The 16,724-nt window shown below is 53.9% G+C and overlaps 2 protein-coding genes across 3 annotated transcripts; both read left to right on the top strand.

The window, feature by feature from the left end:
• Positions 1–238: 238 nt before the first annotated feature.
• Mypop (Myb related transcription factor, partner of profilin) lies at positions 239–9,092 on the top strand. Of its 2 annotated transcripts, XM_063252921.1 has the most exons (3): positions 239–366; positions 1,025–1,575; positions 7,815–9,092. In XM_063252921.1, exons 2-3 carry the CDS (start codon positions 1,077–1,079, stop codon positions 8,504–8,506), a joined length of 1,191 nt encoding a protein of 396 aa, XP_063108991.1. In that variant the 5' UTR covers positions 239–366; positions 1,025–1,076; the 3' UTR covers positions 8,507–9,092. The 2 variants fall into 2 exon arrangements, with proteins under 2 accessions (XP_063108991.1, XP_003464640.2); XM_003464592.5 differs by having other exon boundaries at positions 293–1,575.
• Positions 9,093–12,940: 3,848 nt separating this feature from the next.
• Irf2bp1 (interferon regulatory factor 2 binding protein 1) lies at positions 12,941–15,507 on the top strand. Its single transcript, XM_003464682.5, has one exon. The coding sequence runs from the start codon at positions 13,341–13,343 to the stop codon at positions 15,105–15,107; it is 1,767 nt and encodes a 588-aa protein (XP_003464730.3). The 5' UTR covers positions 12,941–13,340; the 3' UTR covers positions 15,108–15,507.
• Positions 15,508–16,724: the final 1,217 nt, after the last annotated feature.

Below are 16,724 nucleotides of genomic sequence, written 5' to 3'. Positions count from 1 at the left end.
GAACCTCGTCTGGATACCCCAGCCACCGGGGAGCCAGGATGGATACGCATGCGTGCGACAAACGTTTACGCGTGCGTGGTTGTAGCACTAGGAAGCCAGGGGTCCAGTGCAGCGCTAAATTTGCGGCTGCGCAGCTGCAGCCTACCGCGAAGCCTGGCGGAGGGCAATTCTGCGCTTGCGCCGCGTTGAAGGGTGGGAATGAAATCCGGGCTGTAATGGCTTCCAGACCAACTGGCCGTAGGCGCGCCTGCGCCTTGGCAAGGAGCGGCCGGGGGCGGGGCCCAGAGAGAAGAGGGAGGGCGGAGGGAAGAGGCCGCAGAAGCCCGAGCCCTGACCCACCGGCTGGCTGGGGCTGCGGCGGCGCCGGTGAGTGACCTGCGGCCCGACTCGGTTCCCACCCTCCGTAACCCTCACGCTTTCTGGAATGCCAGATAGCCTCCGTTGTCCTCGTCTGATCTCGGATCCCCGTTATCTCCAGCACCCTCCTTAATATTTGGCAATCCTAGCGCCCCATAATCCCGCAGACCCCCATCCCTGATGTTTTATAGTCCCAGCTGTATCCCTGCACCTGAAGTCCCCGTCTCATGGCTGTTCCTTGACGTCCTCGGGTCCCTGCTTTATACAGGTCTTGCGCCCTATTGCCCTGGGAACCCCCAGAGCGTCCCTTCGCTTCAGATGCCCCTTCTTGCTTTGCTGCATCGCCTCCTTCAGCATCTCCTTACCCCCCATGCTTCGACCCCTAGGACGCCCCATTCTCTTTCCCTCTCATCTTCTGTGCCCCCATTCTCCTCTACTTCAGCAGACACCTCCTCTCCCTCCACTTTCCCTCCACACCCTCCCCCAATCCCCATCAACTCCTCAGCAAGGTCTTTTGCGCCCAGAGGACCCCGCGCTGAGCGCTCGGCCCGCGCCCGCGGTTGGTAGGCACTTCTGCCTCCCCGCTGCCCCAGGGTCGTAAGAGACTATGTCGCGGCGGCTGGGGAACAGCGGGCCCCCGCCAGCGCTGTACGCCCTTTGCCTGCAGCGCCGGCGCCCCCCATGCGGCAGGCGGCCGGACGGCGGCGTCGGGGGGCGCCATGGCCTCGGCGGCGGCGGGCGAAGCGGAGGAGACCACCCGGCTGCGCAAGCCGCGCTTCTCGTTCGAGGAGAACCAGATCCTGATCCGGGAGGTGCGCGCCCACTACCCACAGCTCTACGGCGCGCAGAGCCGTCGGGTGAGCGTAGCCGAGCGGCGGCGCGTATGGGATGGCATAGCCGCCAAGATCAATGGCATCACCAGCTGGAAACGCACGGGCCAGGAGGTGCAGAAGCGCTGGAACGACTTCAAGCGCCGCACCAAGGAAAAGCTGGCCCGCGTGCCGCACTCCACGCAGGGTGCTGGCCCCGCCGCCGAGGACGCATTCTCCGCGGAGGAGGAGACCATTTTCGCCATCCTGGGGCCCAGTGTGGCGGGGCCAGGGCCTGGTGCTGGGGTGGAGGAGTCACCTGCAGCCGCCTCCTCTCAGCCTCCCACCCCAAGCGCCAGTGCCCAGCGCTGTGTGTTGTCTGAGGACCGCAGGGAGGACCGACGGGCAGGTGAGTTACTTCACCATCACCTTAGCAAATGCAAGCACAAAGTCCACTGTGTCTGGAGCTGGTCCAAATCCTTTAAGTGGCCAATCAAAGCCTCACTAAAATCTTGAGAGGTGGGTTACCATTTTACAGTAGGGAGAACTAAGCTTAGGAAACGAACCTACCTCAGGTTCCCTAGCTAGTGACTGTCCGAGTCAAAAGTGGAATCAGACCTAGGAGTCCTGGCTCAGAGCCACGCTTGGGATCCCTGTGCAGGCGGATCTGATTAAGTGCAGAGTAGGGTAGTAGGGCTGGAGCCAAAATGCCTGGATGCCAATCACAATTTTGCCACTCAGCTGTGGCATCCCAGGAAGTTACTGTGCATCGTTTTCTGCATCTGTAAAGAGAAGATAAAAATATTCTACACCTCCAAGGCTCGCTGTGAAGACTTAAGTGAGTTCATATGGGCCAATCGCTTGTCACAGCATTTCCAGAACTCTCATGGTTAACTCTTGATACCAATGTCAAGGTTAGGAGGTGGAAGTTACTAATAATTTCACCATTTTATAAACCAGAGATTTGCAGAGGTCTGATAACTGTCTCAAGGTCACATCTCCGGTAGAGGCGCTGTGGAGAGCGGGCTCCTGAGACTGACTTTTTGCTTAGCCTTGACTCTGAATTATCATGTTTTCTACTGCTGTTCCCCAGGTACCTGCCCTGTGGTGGGTGGTGTCGAGATCACATTGGTGACAGTGGGGAGACAGTGATGACTCAGAGTGGCAGGCCTGGAGCGGGGGAGCCCAGAGGCTGTGAGACCCCAGAGCTGGAGGAGAGCTTTCTGGAGGAGGGCCGACAGTGCTGAGGCACAAAGAATAAGAGTGAAAAAGAGCTGAGATTGGAGACAGCATGTGCAGCACGGCGGGAAGACAGCTTGGCAAGTTTGGGGAAAAGTGAAAGATTGAAGAAAGATTGAGATGGGGTCAGAGATTAGCAAAGGCCTTTGCTGAGCCTTGAGGTTAAAGTGAAGAATTTGGATATTCTGAATGGCATGGGAAGCCATTTAAGTCTCCAAAAAGGGAGGGGTTTAGAGATGACCAGACCACAGGCAGTTCAAGATTTGAGGGGCTCATTTGCCCAGTCAAGGTCACACAGCAGTAGAGATGCAAACACAGATGTGTGTCTTAATTTGCAGTCCATATCCTTAACCACTGGGCTAAGTTGCCCAGAAATAACAGTTAACACTGACAGCTAGTGGGGCTTGTCAGAATTAGATTAAGCAGGGTTCTTAAATTAAGATCAGGACTTGGGACTTCAGGAGACACAATCATTGGGGATCCTCATTCTAAATTTTGGTCCAACTTCATTGGTTTTTGGTTTTGTTTTTTGTTTTTGTTTACAGTACTGGGGATTGAACCCTGGATTTTCACACTGAGCTACATCTCCAGTCCTTGTTTTTTTTTTGGTCTTTTTCGTTTTTATTGGTACCAGGGATCGAACTCACGACTGCCTGCTTGCAAGGCAGGCACTTATGCCGCTGAGCTAAATCCCCAGCCCCCACCAGTCCTTTTTTATTGTTTTTATTTTGAGATGGGCTAAGTCATTAAGTTGTGCAGGCTGGGCTCCAGCTTACAGTCCTATTGCCTCAGTCTATCAGAGTGCTGGGATCATAGACATGGCCTACTGTGCCTGGCTAACCCTTGGTGTTCCTACCTGAGAAATGGCCCCATTGCACCAGAGTGAAAATGACAAACATTTTCTTAGAAATTATGCAACTCCTTGATTCATTTGCTCCATAAATACAGGCTACAAACCATTTTCAAAAAAAGAGAAAAAAAAAATTTCTAAGGCAAGAGGCCATAGAAGGTACTGGGAATACTATGGAGAAAAAGACAAATCCCTTTTCTTAATGAAGCAGACACTATAATTGGGGAAGACAGACTACAAACAGCAGGACCCCCCCCCCCCAACAAATGATATAGCAGAAGATGGTAAGAATTTGGAAAAGAAGTAAAGTATATTAAGAGGACAGTGTATAATGGAAGGGAGCCATATAGACATATAGTCAGGAAGAACTTCTCTAAGGACATGAAATCAAGCAGAGACCTGAATACAGAGATTGAGCCTAGTGATTGTTCGGGAGATGAGCACTCCAGCTAGTGGAAAAAGTACATGCAAAGGCCCTGGGGCAGGAACACAGAGGACATTCCTAACACACTGTAAAACTTAGAGATACTGCTCTGATTGAAGGACAAGAACAGGGCTTAGCATTGCCTACAGCAGCCTGATCCATGTTTGTTGACCCTGGAAAGAGAGCTAAGGCCCATTTATCCTTGATATAATATTTTCAAGTGAGAAGGAGACTGTAGTGACAAGTGAATACCTATGGTACCCCTGGGGAAGATGTTCTGTTATTGGCCACTCAGTCTTTTGTTTACATATATATTCACTTATATACAGGGAAACCGAGGCCCCAAAGTTACCAGTAAATATGACGTTGGCTTTCTTAGTGGCCCTCCCATGACTGGGTGGACTCCGTAAGGAAAGCGTGCAGTTAACTGTCCAGCAAAAGCCCTGCGGTCATCTGGCACTTAGCATTCAAGGGAAGAGGGGGAGACCAGGAGGATCTGATTGGGCAAGGATAGGGGGCCAGGCTTCTCTGGGGAAGGGACATCTGAGCTGGCCAAGGGGCGGTGCAAGGTGAGAGGAGCAGCGTGTGTGTGGCCTTAAGGCAGACAGGAAGGGAAGAAGGCAGCAGTGGGGACAAGAGCCGAGGCCCTGTGACTGTGGGAAGGGGCCATGGAGCTGCAGAGCAGCCCTGAGTGGCCCAGTCAGTGCCAAGTCTGCAAGCCACAGTTCTTTTAAGTACACCTGGCATGGTGTAATGCCTGCACTGGAGAGGCTGAGGCAGGAGGATCACTGTGCGAAAAAAAGAAAAAAAGTATAAGCACTGACCTATAGTCCCAGCACTCTTAAAAGTCCAAGTAAGACAGGAGGATTGCAAGCTGCAGCCCATTTGGGTAATTTAGCCAGTTAGTGAGACTCTGGCTTAAACATTTTTTCAGGGGCTGGATATGTAGCTCAGTGATACAGCACTCTTGGGTTGGATTCCCAGTACTGGGAAGAAAAAGAAAAAAAGATGGATGTGATTCTAAGCTCAGAGTAAACAAGAAAGCTCTGCCTGATGGAACTGACATCAGAAGGAATGGACAGAAAAATTGATCATTTCTATGCCAGAGAGAGATGAGAGCTGTAAGTGAAATCAGGTAGGAATAGGGAAGAGAAAAGGAAGTGGGTGGCAGCTCCTTTAGGCAGCTGTCAAGGGCTTCCCAATGAGGCAAGAAGAGGCATCATGTCAGTTCAGCCTGAAGGCTTGAAGGAGGTAAGGGAGGAAGCTAGACAGGTGTCAGGCCCTTTCCAGGCCAGGGATCAGCATGTGTAAAGGCCCTGAAGTCAGAGCATGCCAAGTATACTGACCAGCAAAGAGGCCAGTGTGTGACTGGAGCCAGGGAGGGAGAGGGGGCGGGAGGAAGGGAGTTGAGGTCAGGGAGGCAATGGAAGCAGATAGTGTAGTTAGTGCTTTGGGGGCTTCAGGACTGCTTTTACCTTGAAAGGGACAGGCGGTTTAAACAGAAAAAAAGACAGCAAATGGTTTGTATTTCACTTGATTTTTTTTTTTTCTTTTGTATTAAGGATCAAATTCATGACCTCGCACATGCCAGCAAAGCGCTTCTACTGCTGAGCTGAATCCCCAGCCTCTTGGCTTGAATTTTAAAAACCACTTTATGGAGATAAAATTTCTATACCATACAATTCAGGACTGGAGCTCTAGCTGTGTAGCAGAGCGCTTGCCTAGCATGAGTGAGGCCCTGGGTTACATCCCCACTGCTATAAAAAAAAAAAAAAAAATTTAAATCTAAAGACCATTTTTAAAATTTTTTTTAAATTTATTTTTTTGGTATGGGGGATCAAACTTACTACCTTGAGCTTATGCCGCTGAGCTAAATCTCCGGCCCCAAATCTAGAAATTCTTTTGAAAAATAAGATGTACAAGCTGAGTATGGTGGTGCACACCTGTGATCCCAGCACTTGGGAAGCTGAGGCAGGAGGATTGCCAAGTGTTCAAGGCCAAGGCCCTTGTCCCAAAGGGAAAAAAAAAAACACACAAAAGGTGTACAATTCAGTGGTTTTTAGTGTACTGAGAGTAGTGCAACCTTTTCCTTTCAAAAAGAGCCCCTTCACCGAGAGAGCCACCAGTTCACTTTTTGTATAGAGCCCCCTGTTCTGGACATTTCATAGGAGTGGAGTCATGCAGTCTGTGGTCCTTTGTGTCGGGCTTCTGTCTTAGACCCTGCCTGTATCTCAGGTGGCCCCTCTGGCCTTCTAGCATAGGACAAGACTGTTTCTGGTGGGGTGAGGACAGGGAACACAGTAGAGAGACCAAACGCAGTCACTCAGGTGGGGAATGTGGGATTGAGAGAAGAGGTCAAGGGTTGGGTTTTATTTGAAGGCCAGTCCCATGGTGACTGCATGTGGATGGTGTCTGGAGAAAAAGACAAGCCAGGTATTTCAGCAGCTAGAAGAGGGGGTGCTGCCACTGGCTGAGGAAACAAAGCTAGGGGAACAGCAGCAGCTGGGCTCAGAGCCAGTGAGTCAGAGGCCTCGCTAAACATCCAGTAGCCAAGCCCAGGTCGCAGCTGGAGACACTGGAGAGCCGAGTGGGGAGCTCAGGCCAGAGTTTCAGGCTGCCCAGCAACGCAGGGGCCCTGGTTGCAAACAGTTCCAGGCCATGTGTAGAAATGAGATCCCAGGTGTGGAGGCCAGGGAAACCCAGCAGCTGGGGGTTCAAGTGGGAAATCCTGCCGTCCTGGTTGGAGAGAGCCACCAATAGTATCCCCAGGATTCTTTTTTTTTTTTTTTTGGTCTTTTTCCTTTTCATCAGTACTGGGGATCGAACTCACAACTGCCTGCCTGCTTGTAAGGCAGGCGCTTATGCTGCTGAGCTAAATCCCCAGCCTCATCCCCAGGATTCTTACCACCTTACTTCGCTCCCAGCCCCTCATCTCCCCAGGGTCCAGCAGGGTAGCCTGAAAGGACTGGGGGTGAATATCTAAGGAGTTCAGAGCTGCTTGAGTGTGGTGGGGGCTGCCTGCTGCTCAGAGGATTTCTGGGACTCTTTCTATAACAGCTGGCACAGGGCCAGCCAGGTTACCTGTATTGAGTGTCTCCTTAGGGTACACTGACTGTCACTGGATTCTGCCCCACTGCATGAGCTGGCTTAAGTTTGAGAGGGAACATTTGGGAAGCCAAGCCTGGTGGCGCATGCCTGTAATCCTACCACTTGGGAAGCTGAGAAGGGAGGATCGCTGAAAATGAGAGGCCAGCCAGGGCTCGGTAATGAGTTTAGGTCCGTCCTAAACTATATAGTAAGACCCTGTCTCAAAAAAAAAAAGGAGAAAAGAAAAACGAAAAATAATAGTGGAAAAAAAAAAAAAGATCATGTTGAAGGGCCAGGGATTTAGCTCAGCAGCATAAGCAGCTGCCTGGCAAGCTCTAGGTTGTGAGTTTGATCCCCGGGACCCCCGGGACCCCAGGGACACCCCCCCCCCCGCCCCGCCAAAAAAAAAGACCACGTTGGAGCCAGGAAAGGGATGGTTGAAGAGGAAAGGAGAAATCAAGATAGCATTACCAGTTGTGCGTGGAGTGGGTGATCAAAATATGAATGTTTACATTTTTAAAATTTTGTTACAATAAAAGACTCAGTACAGTTAATCACCCCCATGGTCACCCCTCCTCTCTTCAAAGACACCCCATTGTTTTTGCCACTTTCTGAAGCCGTTCTGCCAGTCCTTTTTTCTGGACGCTTTATGAAATGTGATCAAAAATACAGGGAGTGGGAAAAAAGTAGATGCAGGTACCACAAGCAGATTCCTAACATGGGCCCTCCTCCGTCTAACATGAAATTGTGTGGCTTCTAGATTTTCCCTGAAGTCACAATGACCTTCTGAAAGGTAAATACATTGAATCAATTTAGGACATTGGGGCAGCCGTGAAGGTACAACTAAAGACGCAGAGGAGGACTTCGGGAAATGCTTCAGAAAGTGACAAGTGATGGGCCATGTGGGTTTGAAGACAGAGCAGGTGTTTTGAGGGGGATTCATGGCAATGCACCTTTCACTGTAATACACTTTAAAAATGTAAACACTCACCTTATTTTTCCATCACCCCAAGTACCTTCATCGTGTATGTTTCTTTCTCTCTGGCAGATACACCGGCCCACAGCAAGGGGGGCTCCAGCAGCCCGGAGCCTTGGGCCCGGCCCTCCTGCAATCCCCAGGAAGGGGGCTGCCCACCATCCAAGGAGCGTGAGTCCCCGCCCCCTCCAGCCGTGCAGACTGTCCAACTGCCCCGCCTGGCCTTGTCTCCACCGCCCTCAGCCCCTGCACCTCCACCCCAGCCGCTGACACCGGTGGCACCCGCGTCCCCCAGCCCCCCACCTGCTCCTCGGCCTCCTCCCACGCCTTCGGCCCCAGACCCCTCCCTGGACTTCCTGCGAGCCCAGCAGGAGACTGCCAACGCCATCCGGGAGCTGGCCGGCACCCTTCGGCAGGGATTGGCCAAACTGAGCGAGGCCCTCAGCGCCCTGCTACCCCTGCTGCCTGGAACCCCAGTCGACCCGCTGCCCCCGCCTCTGCCCCCACCTCTGCCCCCACCTCCCAGGCCAGTGCCGCCTCCACCTGTACCCAAGATGGAGGTCTCCCCAGAACCGGTCTCCGTGGTGGCTGCTGTCGTGGATGGGGCTGTGGTGGCCTCCAGGGGGGTGATCATCGCTCCTCGGAGTGAGGAGGGGCCGCCCCGGCCACCCCCAGCCCCAGTCCCTCTACACGACTCACCCCCACACAAGAGGAGGAAAGGTTTTCCCACGCGGAAGAGGCGGGGCCGATGGAAATCTCCGTGAAATCTTTCTTCTGCCTGCGCCCCCACTCCCCGCTTGGCGCAGTCTGAGGGCAGGCGATGCTCCTCGGCTCCCCAGCTGATCCCTGGCCCCCTGCTCCAGGGAGTGAGCGCCCACTCCCTGTGCTAGTTAGTGCCTGATTCTCTGGGGTGGCTCTTGATGGGCTCCCCAGCCCCTTTCTCTGGTACAGCGCTGTCTGCCTGGCTGCCTCCCTTAACCCTGACTTTTAAGCCATCAATTTTAGCTTATTATATCGCCCTTTGTGGGGTGGGGCAGGGATCTCTGGGGTCTGCACATCCCCCACCCCTAACAATTCCTGTTCTTGACTTGAAGAGAATTGACCCGCGGGGACTTCCCCATCTCCCTCACCCAGACTCCGGAGGGGTTGGGAGTTGCTAGACAAATCAGAGTGTGGATGACAAAGGGGATACAGCTGTCTGTACCCTAAGAAGGGCAGAGTTTTGCCTGCGGGGGGGGGGATGGGTTGGGCCCTCTGCCTTCCATAGCCATCTCTGACCCCCTGAGCTCAGCTGGCTCCTTTCTCCTCAGTGGTGACAAGATACCAATAAACTTATTTTTCATACAATCACTCGGGGCTCTGAGACAGGCCTTGGAGCCCATCACCTCTAGCTGCACCACCCCCCTGAAGTTGGGGGAACTGGTGGTTGATTTTTCTAAGCTGCCGCTTCCCCCAGCTGCTGTTTGTCAGTGAAGTCTTAACTCCTCCTAGTCCTTCAGGTCCAGCCTAAATGTCACCTCATCCAGGAGAATGTCATAGATTCCATCTCCCAGGCTGAGATGGGCCAGCCTCTTCCCATCTTGTGTCAGTGCAGTGTGGTTCTTTTCCTCCCAGTCTCAGGAAGGCAGGAACTGGTTCCCCTGTGCTCCCCTCCTGTGCACAGCAGTTAAGTTTAAGCTTGGCTTACCTGCCTCCATCACCTGGCCAAGGGTCATCAGGGCAAGGCCTGAACTTCTGCTAATCATTGCTGTGTCCCCAGCACTGCCAGCACCAACAGATTCAGGATGTAGAATAATACTCAGCTTAATAACATACTTTCAGTCTGGGGATATAGCTCAGTGGCACAGGGCCTGCCTGAGAAGCACAAGGTCTTGAGTTTGGTTTCTGGTACCAAAAAACCCCCAACAAATACCTTCATTTATGGTACTTGTTTTGGTGATGCACATCTCTAGCAATATATATATATATTAATACCAGAAATTGAACTTGGGACCTTGCATTTTCTAGGCAGGCAGTGTGCCACTAAGCTCTATCCCCAGCTTCCCTTCATTATCCTTTATTATTTTCAATCTTGAGCTTTGAGTTTCACTAAAGTGCCCCTGCTGGAGTCCACCTGCCTCAGCCTTCCCAGATGCTGGAATTAGAAGCATGCACCACACTGACCAGTTTTTCTTGTTTTGTTTTTTTGAGACAATGTTCCTATGTGTCTCAGGCTGGCCTTGAACTCAATCCTCCTGTTCCAGCCTCCCCAGTGCTGGGATTATATGGGCCACCATACCTGGTCAGCATACCCCTTCTGTACTAGGAACAAGCCCAGGGTTTGATGCATATTGACATGGTGTCCACCACTGAGGTACACCCCCAACCGCATGGCATTTGTCTATGGCAGGCACCAGGCAGTTTGTTTCTATGCATATTTGTGTTCAGCCTAAAGGGACCCAAGGGAAAAAGACTAGGGGTCTCCATTGCCTTCCCTGAGTAGTTCAGGTAGGTGCCAGAGGCCCCAGCTATCACAGGTTGAATCAGTCTGTCCATGTGAATCTGATCAGAATTCTTTTTTTTTTTTTTTTTTTTTGCTCTTTTTCGTATCATGAATCAAACTGGGGGACCTTGTACTTGGCAGGCAGGTGCTTGTGCCACTGAGCTATATCCCTGGCCTGGCCAGAATTCTTAATTCCCACTAGTATTTACTAAATAATGGCACAAAGGCAATTTTTATAGGGCACAGGAATGGTCTTTTTGGCTCCAAAGTTTTAACTTTGTGGTTTTTTTGAGACAGGGTCTTGTAGTATAGTTCTGGCTAGTGTTGAAATCATCATGTAGCCCAAGCTAGAGTAGAACTCACAACAGCACTCACTACCTCAGCCTCCCAAGTGCTGGAGTTACAGGAGTGTGCCACCACCAAGGGTTTTTTTGTTTGTTTGTTCGTTTTTTAATTGGTACCTGGTATTGAACTCATGATCGCCTGCTTGCAAGGCAGGTGCTTATGCTGCTGAGCAAAATCCCCAGCCTCACCACCAGGTTTAAACTGATGCTTAAAAAAAAAAAAATGCTATGAAACTGCCTGCCTCATGACAGCTAAGCTGATCCTGGCACCATGCCCTTAAACCTCCAGAACAGAAATTGGGTGCCAAAATTGAATTTTTTTCATAAAGAATTCTCCAAAGAAAAGGCTGAAATTTCAGGTTCCATCAGTTTTCATGCAGAAAGCCCAGAGGCACTGCTTATAGCTAAAAACTTTTTTTTGTCTTTTTCATTTTTATCGGTACCAGGGATCAAACTCACAACTGCCTGATTACAAGGCAGGCACTTATGCCACTGAGCTAAATCCCCAGCCCCTAAAAACCTTATTAAGTTGCACCCAACATTTAAAAGTTGCTGTGCATGATGATATGCACCTGTAATCATAGCACTCTGGAAGGCTGAGGCAGGAGTATCATAAATTTGGACCCTGCTTGGGCAATTCAGTGTTATATGGAGACAATGCCTTAAAAAGGGATGAGGAGGGACCAGGGATATAGCTCAGCGGTACAGCGGCACAGCTCAACAAGCATGAGGTTGTGTTTGTATCAAAACAAAAAAATTGGGGACTGGGGATTTAGCTCAGTGGCATAAGCACCTGCCTTGCAAGCAGGCAGTCGTGAGTTCGATCCCTGGTACCGATAAAAAGGAAAAAGACAAACAGAAAAATTGGATGAGACTACAGCTCAGTACAAAGGCCTTGAGCTCCATCCCCAGTAATTTAAACGCAGTTAGTATAGAAAATCAATGATTATAATACTTACTAAAGTAATGCAAACGTAATTTTTTAAATGGAGAAAGGTTCCCCCATGAGGTATATACCTGTAAAACCAGCACTTTGGGAAATCGAGGCAGGAGATTAAAGTTTGAAGCCAGCCTAGGCAATTTAGCAAGACGCTGTCTCAAAATTTTAAAAGGGTCTAGGGATGTATCTAAGGTCCTGGGCTCCACCCACAGTATCCCAAAGAATGATGCAAAAGTTTACTAAGGTGGTAGTAGAATTGTGAAACACATTTTATAGCTGAAATCTCAGCTGCTTGTGGTTGCACTGAGGGAGGGACTGGAAGGCAGGCAGCTTGTTTCTCACTGAAAACCACTGATGAATGAAAATCACGTCATTCAAATACTTAAAAGCGCGTAACTCAGACCCAGATCCAGACGGTAGGGCTTCTGTGGCTTAGAACTACAGAACTCGCATTGCCTGTCCCTCGTACTGTTTCGGACTCCCGGAAGTGAAAACCTGGGGGGTCCCTAAATCCTGGCTGGGCCCACCACGTAGCAGACGCTCAAGGTTGGGAAGGTGGTGGTGTGACGCTTGCTCTCTCCTATACCCCCCCTTTTGCTCGCCATCTATTTACCCTCTCCTGTTAATCTCAATTGGGGAGCAAAAGGGTAAGCGTACCCAAACCTCTTGCGCCCAAAGTGGGGAAAGAAAGCGCCCCAGAAACTTGGGGATGGGGGGGCAGCAACAGCTAGAATCAGGAAGGCCTTCTCAGCCTTCCGGCTAGCGGAAGTGCGTCACTTGCTCCGACCGCAAAGCAGTTTGGGAATTATAGTAAAATGGATGGCGGAGGAACGGATTGTGTAACCCTTTGCAGACCGAAGCGCGCTGGGAGAAGTGAAAAGAGTAAGAGAGCACTCCTATCCTTTGCTAGAGGAAGAAACCGAGATCGAGGCTTGGCTTGGGAGCCCTGTGTCCTCTGTTCTCTCCGTCTGTGGTTGATTCCAGAAACTGACATCTGGGACTTCAAGGAAGAACAAAGTGCTGAGTAGATATCCCCCCCCAACGGTTACCTGCAACAAAACCATCCAATCAGGGATTCTTCGTACCGCCCCAGGATCAGCATGCCTAACCTGTTATTGGCCCTCCTTTGATAGGCGAGGGAACTGAGGCTCAGAAAAGACAAGCCTTGTGCCAAAGTCGCACTGTAAATTGAGAAGAAAACAGATGCTCGGCAGCCTGTCCACTTCGTTGCAATTTTTGAGTCCGCGATAACTAATTGTTCATATAAACCCCTCACCCCGAGCGCTTGGGCCTGAGCTCCTCTGGGCACTCCACAAGCATTTAAGGAGGTGGCGCGGGACAAGGCGACAAACTCCCAGCCACCCCACGGCCTGCTGTCCCCTTTAAAAACCGGCCCCGGCGGGACTACATTTCCCAGAAGGCTTTGCCCGCGCGTTATGTAACTTTCCCTGCGAAGCGGCCTCTGGGGCAGAAAGAGGAGGTGGAGGCAGCGACGGCCGTTGCAGCAGCGGCCTCGGCGGCGGGAGCAGCGGGAGCCCGAGGCGGCGAATCCCGCGGCACATCGGGCCCGAGCTGTGCGCCTCTGCTCTTGGGCCGGATCGGGCAGGGGCGTCGACGTGCCCCTGCCGGCCTCCTCGAAGGAGGCGGGAGTGAGAAAAAAGGCTCCGGGTCCAGGGGGCGGGGAAGGGGGGCCGGGCCTGGGCCCGGCGGGGAGACCGAACCAGAGGCCAGACTGTGGCTTGCCCCGTCAGGGGCCGCAGGTCGAACGCGGGCGCGGGCCGAACGTCGGCGGTGGGGGCGAGGCGGGGGCCCGGCGGCGCGCGCGCGGGGCCATGGCGTCGGTGCAGGCGTCCCGCCGCCAATGGTGCTACCTGTGCGACCTGCCCAAGATGCCGTGGGCCATGGTGTGGGACTTCAGCGAGGCCGTGTGCCGCGGCTGCGTGAATTTCGAGGGCGCGGACCGCATCGAGCTACTCATCGACGCCGCCCGCCAGCTCAAGCGCAGCCACGTGCTCCCCGAGGGACGCTCTCCCGGGCCCCCCGCCCTCAAGCACCCGACCACCAAGGATCTGGCGGCGGCGGCCTCACAGGGACCCCCGTTACCACCCCCGCAGGCCCAGACCCAGCCGTCGGGAACCAGCGGCAGCGGTGGCGGCGGCGTCTCCGGCCCGGACCGCTATGACAGGGCCACATCTTCCGGCCGCCTCCCCCTTCCGTCACCCGCCCTGGAGTACACCCTGGGGTCCCGCCTGGCCAATGGGCTGGGCCGCGAGGAGGTTGTGGCTGAAGGGGCTCGAAGGGCATTGCTTGGCTCCATGCCCAGCCTGATGCCCCCTGGGCTGCTGGCAGCTGCAGTGTCTGGCCTTGGCGGCCGAGGCCTGACCCTGGCACCTGGCTTGAGTCCTGTCCGTCCACTTTTTGGCTCTGATTTTGAGAAGGAGAAGCAGCAGAGGAATGCCGACTGTCTGGCCGAACTGAACGAGGCCATGCGGGGCCGGGCAGAGGAGTGGCATGGGCGTCCCAAGGCTGTACGAGAGCAGCTGTTGGCGCTGTCCGCCTGTGCACCCTTCAATGTGCGCTTCAAGAAGGACCACGGGCTGGTGGGGCGAGTGTTTGCCTTCGATGCCGCAGCCCGCCCTCCAGGCTATGAGTTCGAGCTGAAGCTTTTCACCGAATACCCTTGTGGTTCTGGCAATGTCTATGCTGGGGTCCTGGCTGTGGCTCGACAGATGTTTCACGATGCTTTGCGGGAGCCAGGCAAGGCCCTGGCCTCCTCCGGGTTCAAGTACCTCGAGTATGAACGCCGCCACGGTTCAGGGGAATGGCGCCAGTTGGGTGAGCTGCTCACCGATGGGGTCCGCAGCTTCCGAGAGCCTGCCCCTGCTGAGGCCCTGCCCCAGCAGTACCCAGAGTCAGCCCCTGCTGCTCTCTGTGGCCCACCCCCTCGGGCCCCTTCCAGGAACCTGGCACCCACACCACGTCGCCGCAAGGCATCCCCGGAGCCCGAGGCTGAGGCGGCTGGGAAGATGACCACTGAAGAGCAGCAGCAGCGACACTGGGTAGCCCCTGGCGCCCCGTACTCCACTGAGACTCCTGGTGTGCCCTCCCCCATTGCTGCCCTGAAGAATGTGGCCGAGGCCCTGGGTCACTCACCCAAGGACCCTGCTGGGGGTGGAGGCTCTGTGCGGGCTGGGGGTGCCAGCCCCGCAGCGTCCTCTACCGCCCAGCCACCCACGCAGCATCGCCTAGTGGCCCGCAACGGGGAGGCAGAAGTCAGCCCCACAGCTGGAGCTGAAGCTGTCAGCGGGGGTGGTAGTGGCACGGGGGCGACCCCTGGGGCCCCGCTGTGCTGCACCCTGTGCCGGGAGCGGCTGGAAGACACTCACTTCGTCCAGTGCCCCTCGGTGCCCGGACACAAGTTCTGCTTTCCCTGCTCACGGGAGTTCATCAAAGCGCAGGGCCCTGCTGGGGAGGTATACTGCCCCAGTGGTGACAAGTGCCCGCTGGTGGGCTCCACTGTCCCTTGGGCCTTTATGCAGGGCGAGATTGCCACCATCCTCGCTGGAGACATCAAGGTCAAGAAAGAACGGGACCCCTAAGCCACCACTGCTACCAGGCTACTGCCCCTACCCCCTTGCAACCCACCGCAGCTGTGGATAAATTATTCCCTCCCCTACCCATGCCAGTGCCGCCCCTAACTGTGTACATACCCCTTCCGCCTGCCCAGATGGGTCCCCCGGGGTAGATGCATTGTGGGTGGGGGGTGATAGCTTGTGGCTCCTGTCAGAGGTGGTGTTTGGGGTCCCTTGGCCCCTTCAATTTCCCTCTCCCCTCCTTGGCTTGGCTTTGCTGCTGCTTGTAGTTGGGAGAGGGATGCCCCATTCTTCTTGGGGACGGGCGTCCTGAAAATTCGCTCTTTATAAATGAAGCGAAAGCATTTTATCGTCCCTGTCTCCCACCCTTTTTGTCCTTCAATAAACCGAAAGATGGGTTTTTTTCCTTCTTGGTCCCTTAGTTGTGTGAGATGCTGCGCCCCCTTTTGGAACTGGACTTATCCTACAAGAGAGTGGAACTGTTGTGTTTGGCCTCCAGGTGGCGCCCTTCAGCCAGGCGGGCTGATAACATCTTGCCAATTGCTGTCCTCTGGTCAAACGTATTGGCCATGGGCCCGTTTTCCAGACAGAACTGAGGCTTTGGAAGTGGATGGGGTCTTGCATGAGAGCTACAGACAGGTCCTGGAATAGGCTGCCTGATTGTAGTTAACCCGTGCCCAGTATCACCTGCCCAGAACCGTGGAGGGATTCGGTACCTAGGAGGGGTTGGAAAAGAGGCTTCCTAGAGGGAACAGGCAGTTAGAGAATCAAGGCTAGACCACTAGAGTGACTGACTGCCCAAGAAAGGAAATTCCCCCACGGGGTAAACGATTTCTGCAGAGAGGTGACTGTTTCTTGCTTCAGGTGGTGCGGGGGGGGGGGTGTGCAGCCACCTTGAAACACTAGCTGGGCAAAAAGTACTGCCCAACCCCCAACCCCCACTCCCCGCGGCTGCCTCTGAGGTTCGAGGCCGTGGCCCGCACCTGTCCGGGTGACTGATCATTAACCAGGACTTCCTGCTCGCTGGCGTCACGGGGCGGGGCCTCAGCAAGCTGTGGCAAAGCAGGGGTTAAAGGGAGGGGGTGGCCCCGGGAGCCCAGCCCCCACCTCCATGCGACCTCCCCGCGACCCTGAGGTGGAGGTTCCGGGAAGGGAGAATGCTGAGCCAGAGAGGCCAGTGGATAGAGGGAAAGAACAGTGGAGAATGACCGCGTGTGTCATGGCTTAGGGCTCAGATAACCCCAGGCGAAAAATCGCTCCCAGTGTTCAGGTGTTTCTTCATCTAAACCTGGAGACCATCTTGAGCCATCCTTTTGGGTACCCAGGTGCAGACCCACATGTTCTGACCCCCAAATATGGCTCCTGGGACTTCAGCCTGCATTCACATCTGGAAGACCCTCAGGTTTTGCACTGAGGGTCCCATCCCCCCAGCTCAGCACTCAGGTGCTGTGCCACCCTGGCACTGCCAGCCGGAACTCTGGGCAGGGCTGGGAAAACCACCCCTGGTTAAATACAACGGGCGATAAGCCTGGATAGGAGAGATGCTGGAAGGAGCTCCGGCCTGGGCTCCCCTCCCAGGCAAGTCCCTGGCCTCCGTGATCGTGATCCAGCTCTGCTGACCAG

This window comes from Cavia porcellus, unplaced genomic scaffold, assembly GCF_034190915.1.
Source record: "Cavia porcellus strain 051 isolate PalLab524CR breed Dunkin Hartley unplaced genomic scaffold, mCavPor4.1 scaffold_7, whole genome shotgun sequence".
Taxonomy (NCBI): Eukaryota; Metazoa; Chordata; class Mammalia; order Rodentia; family Caviidae; genus Cavia; species Cavia porcellus.
This window is presented reverse-complemented; position numbering and strand designations above follow the sequence as displayed.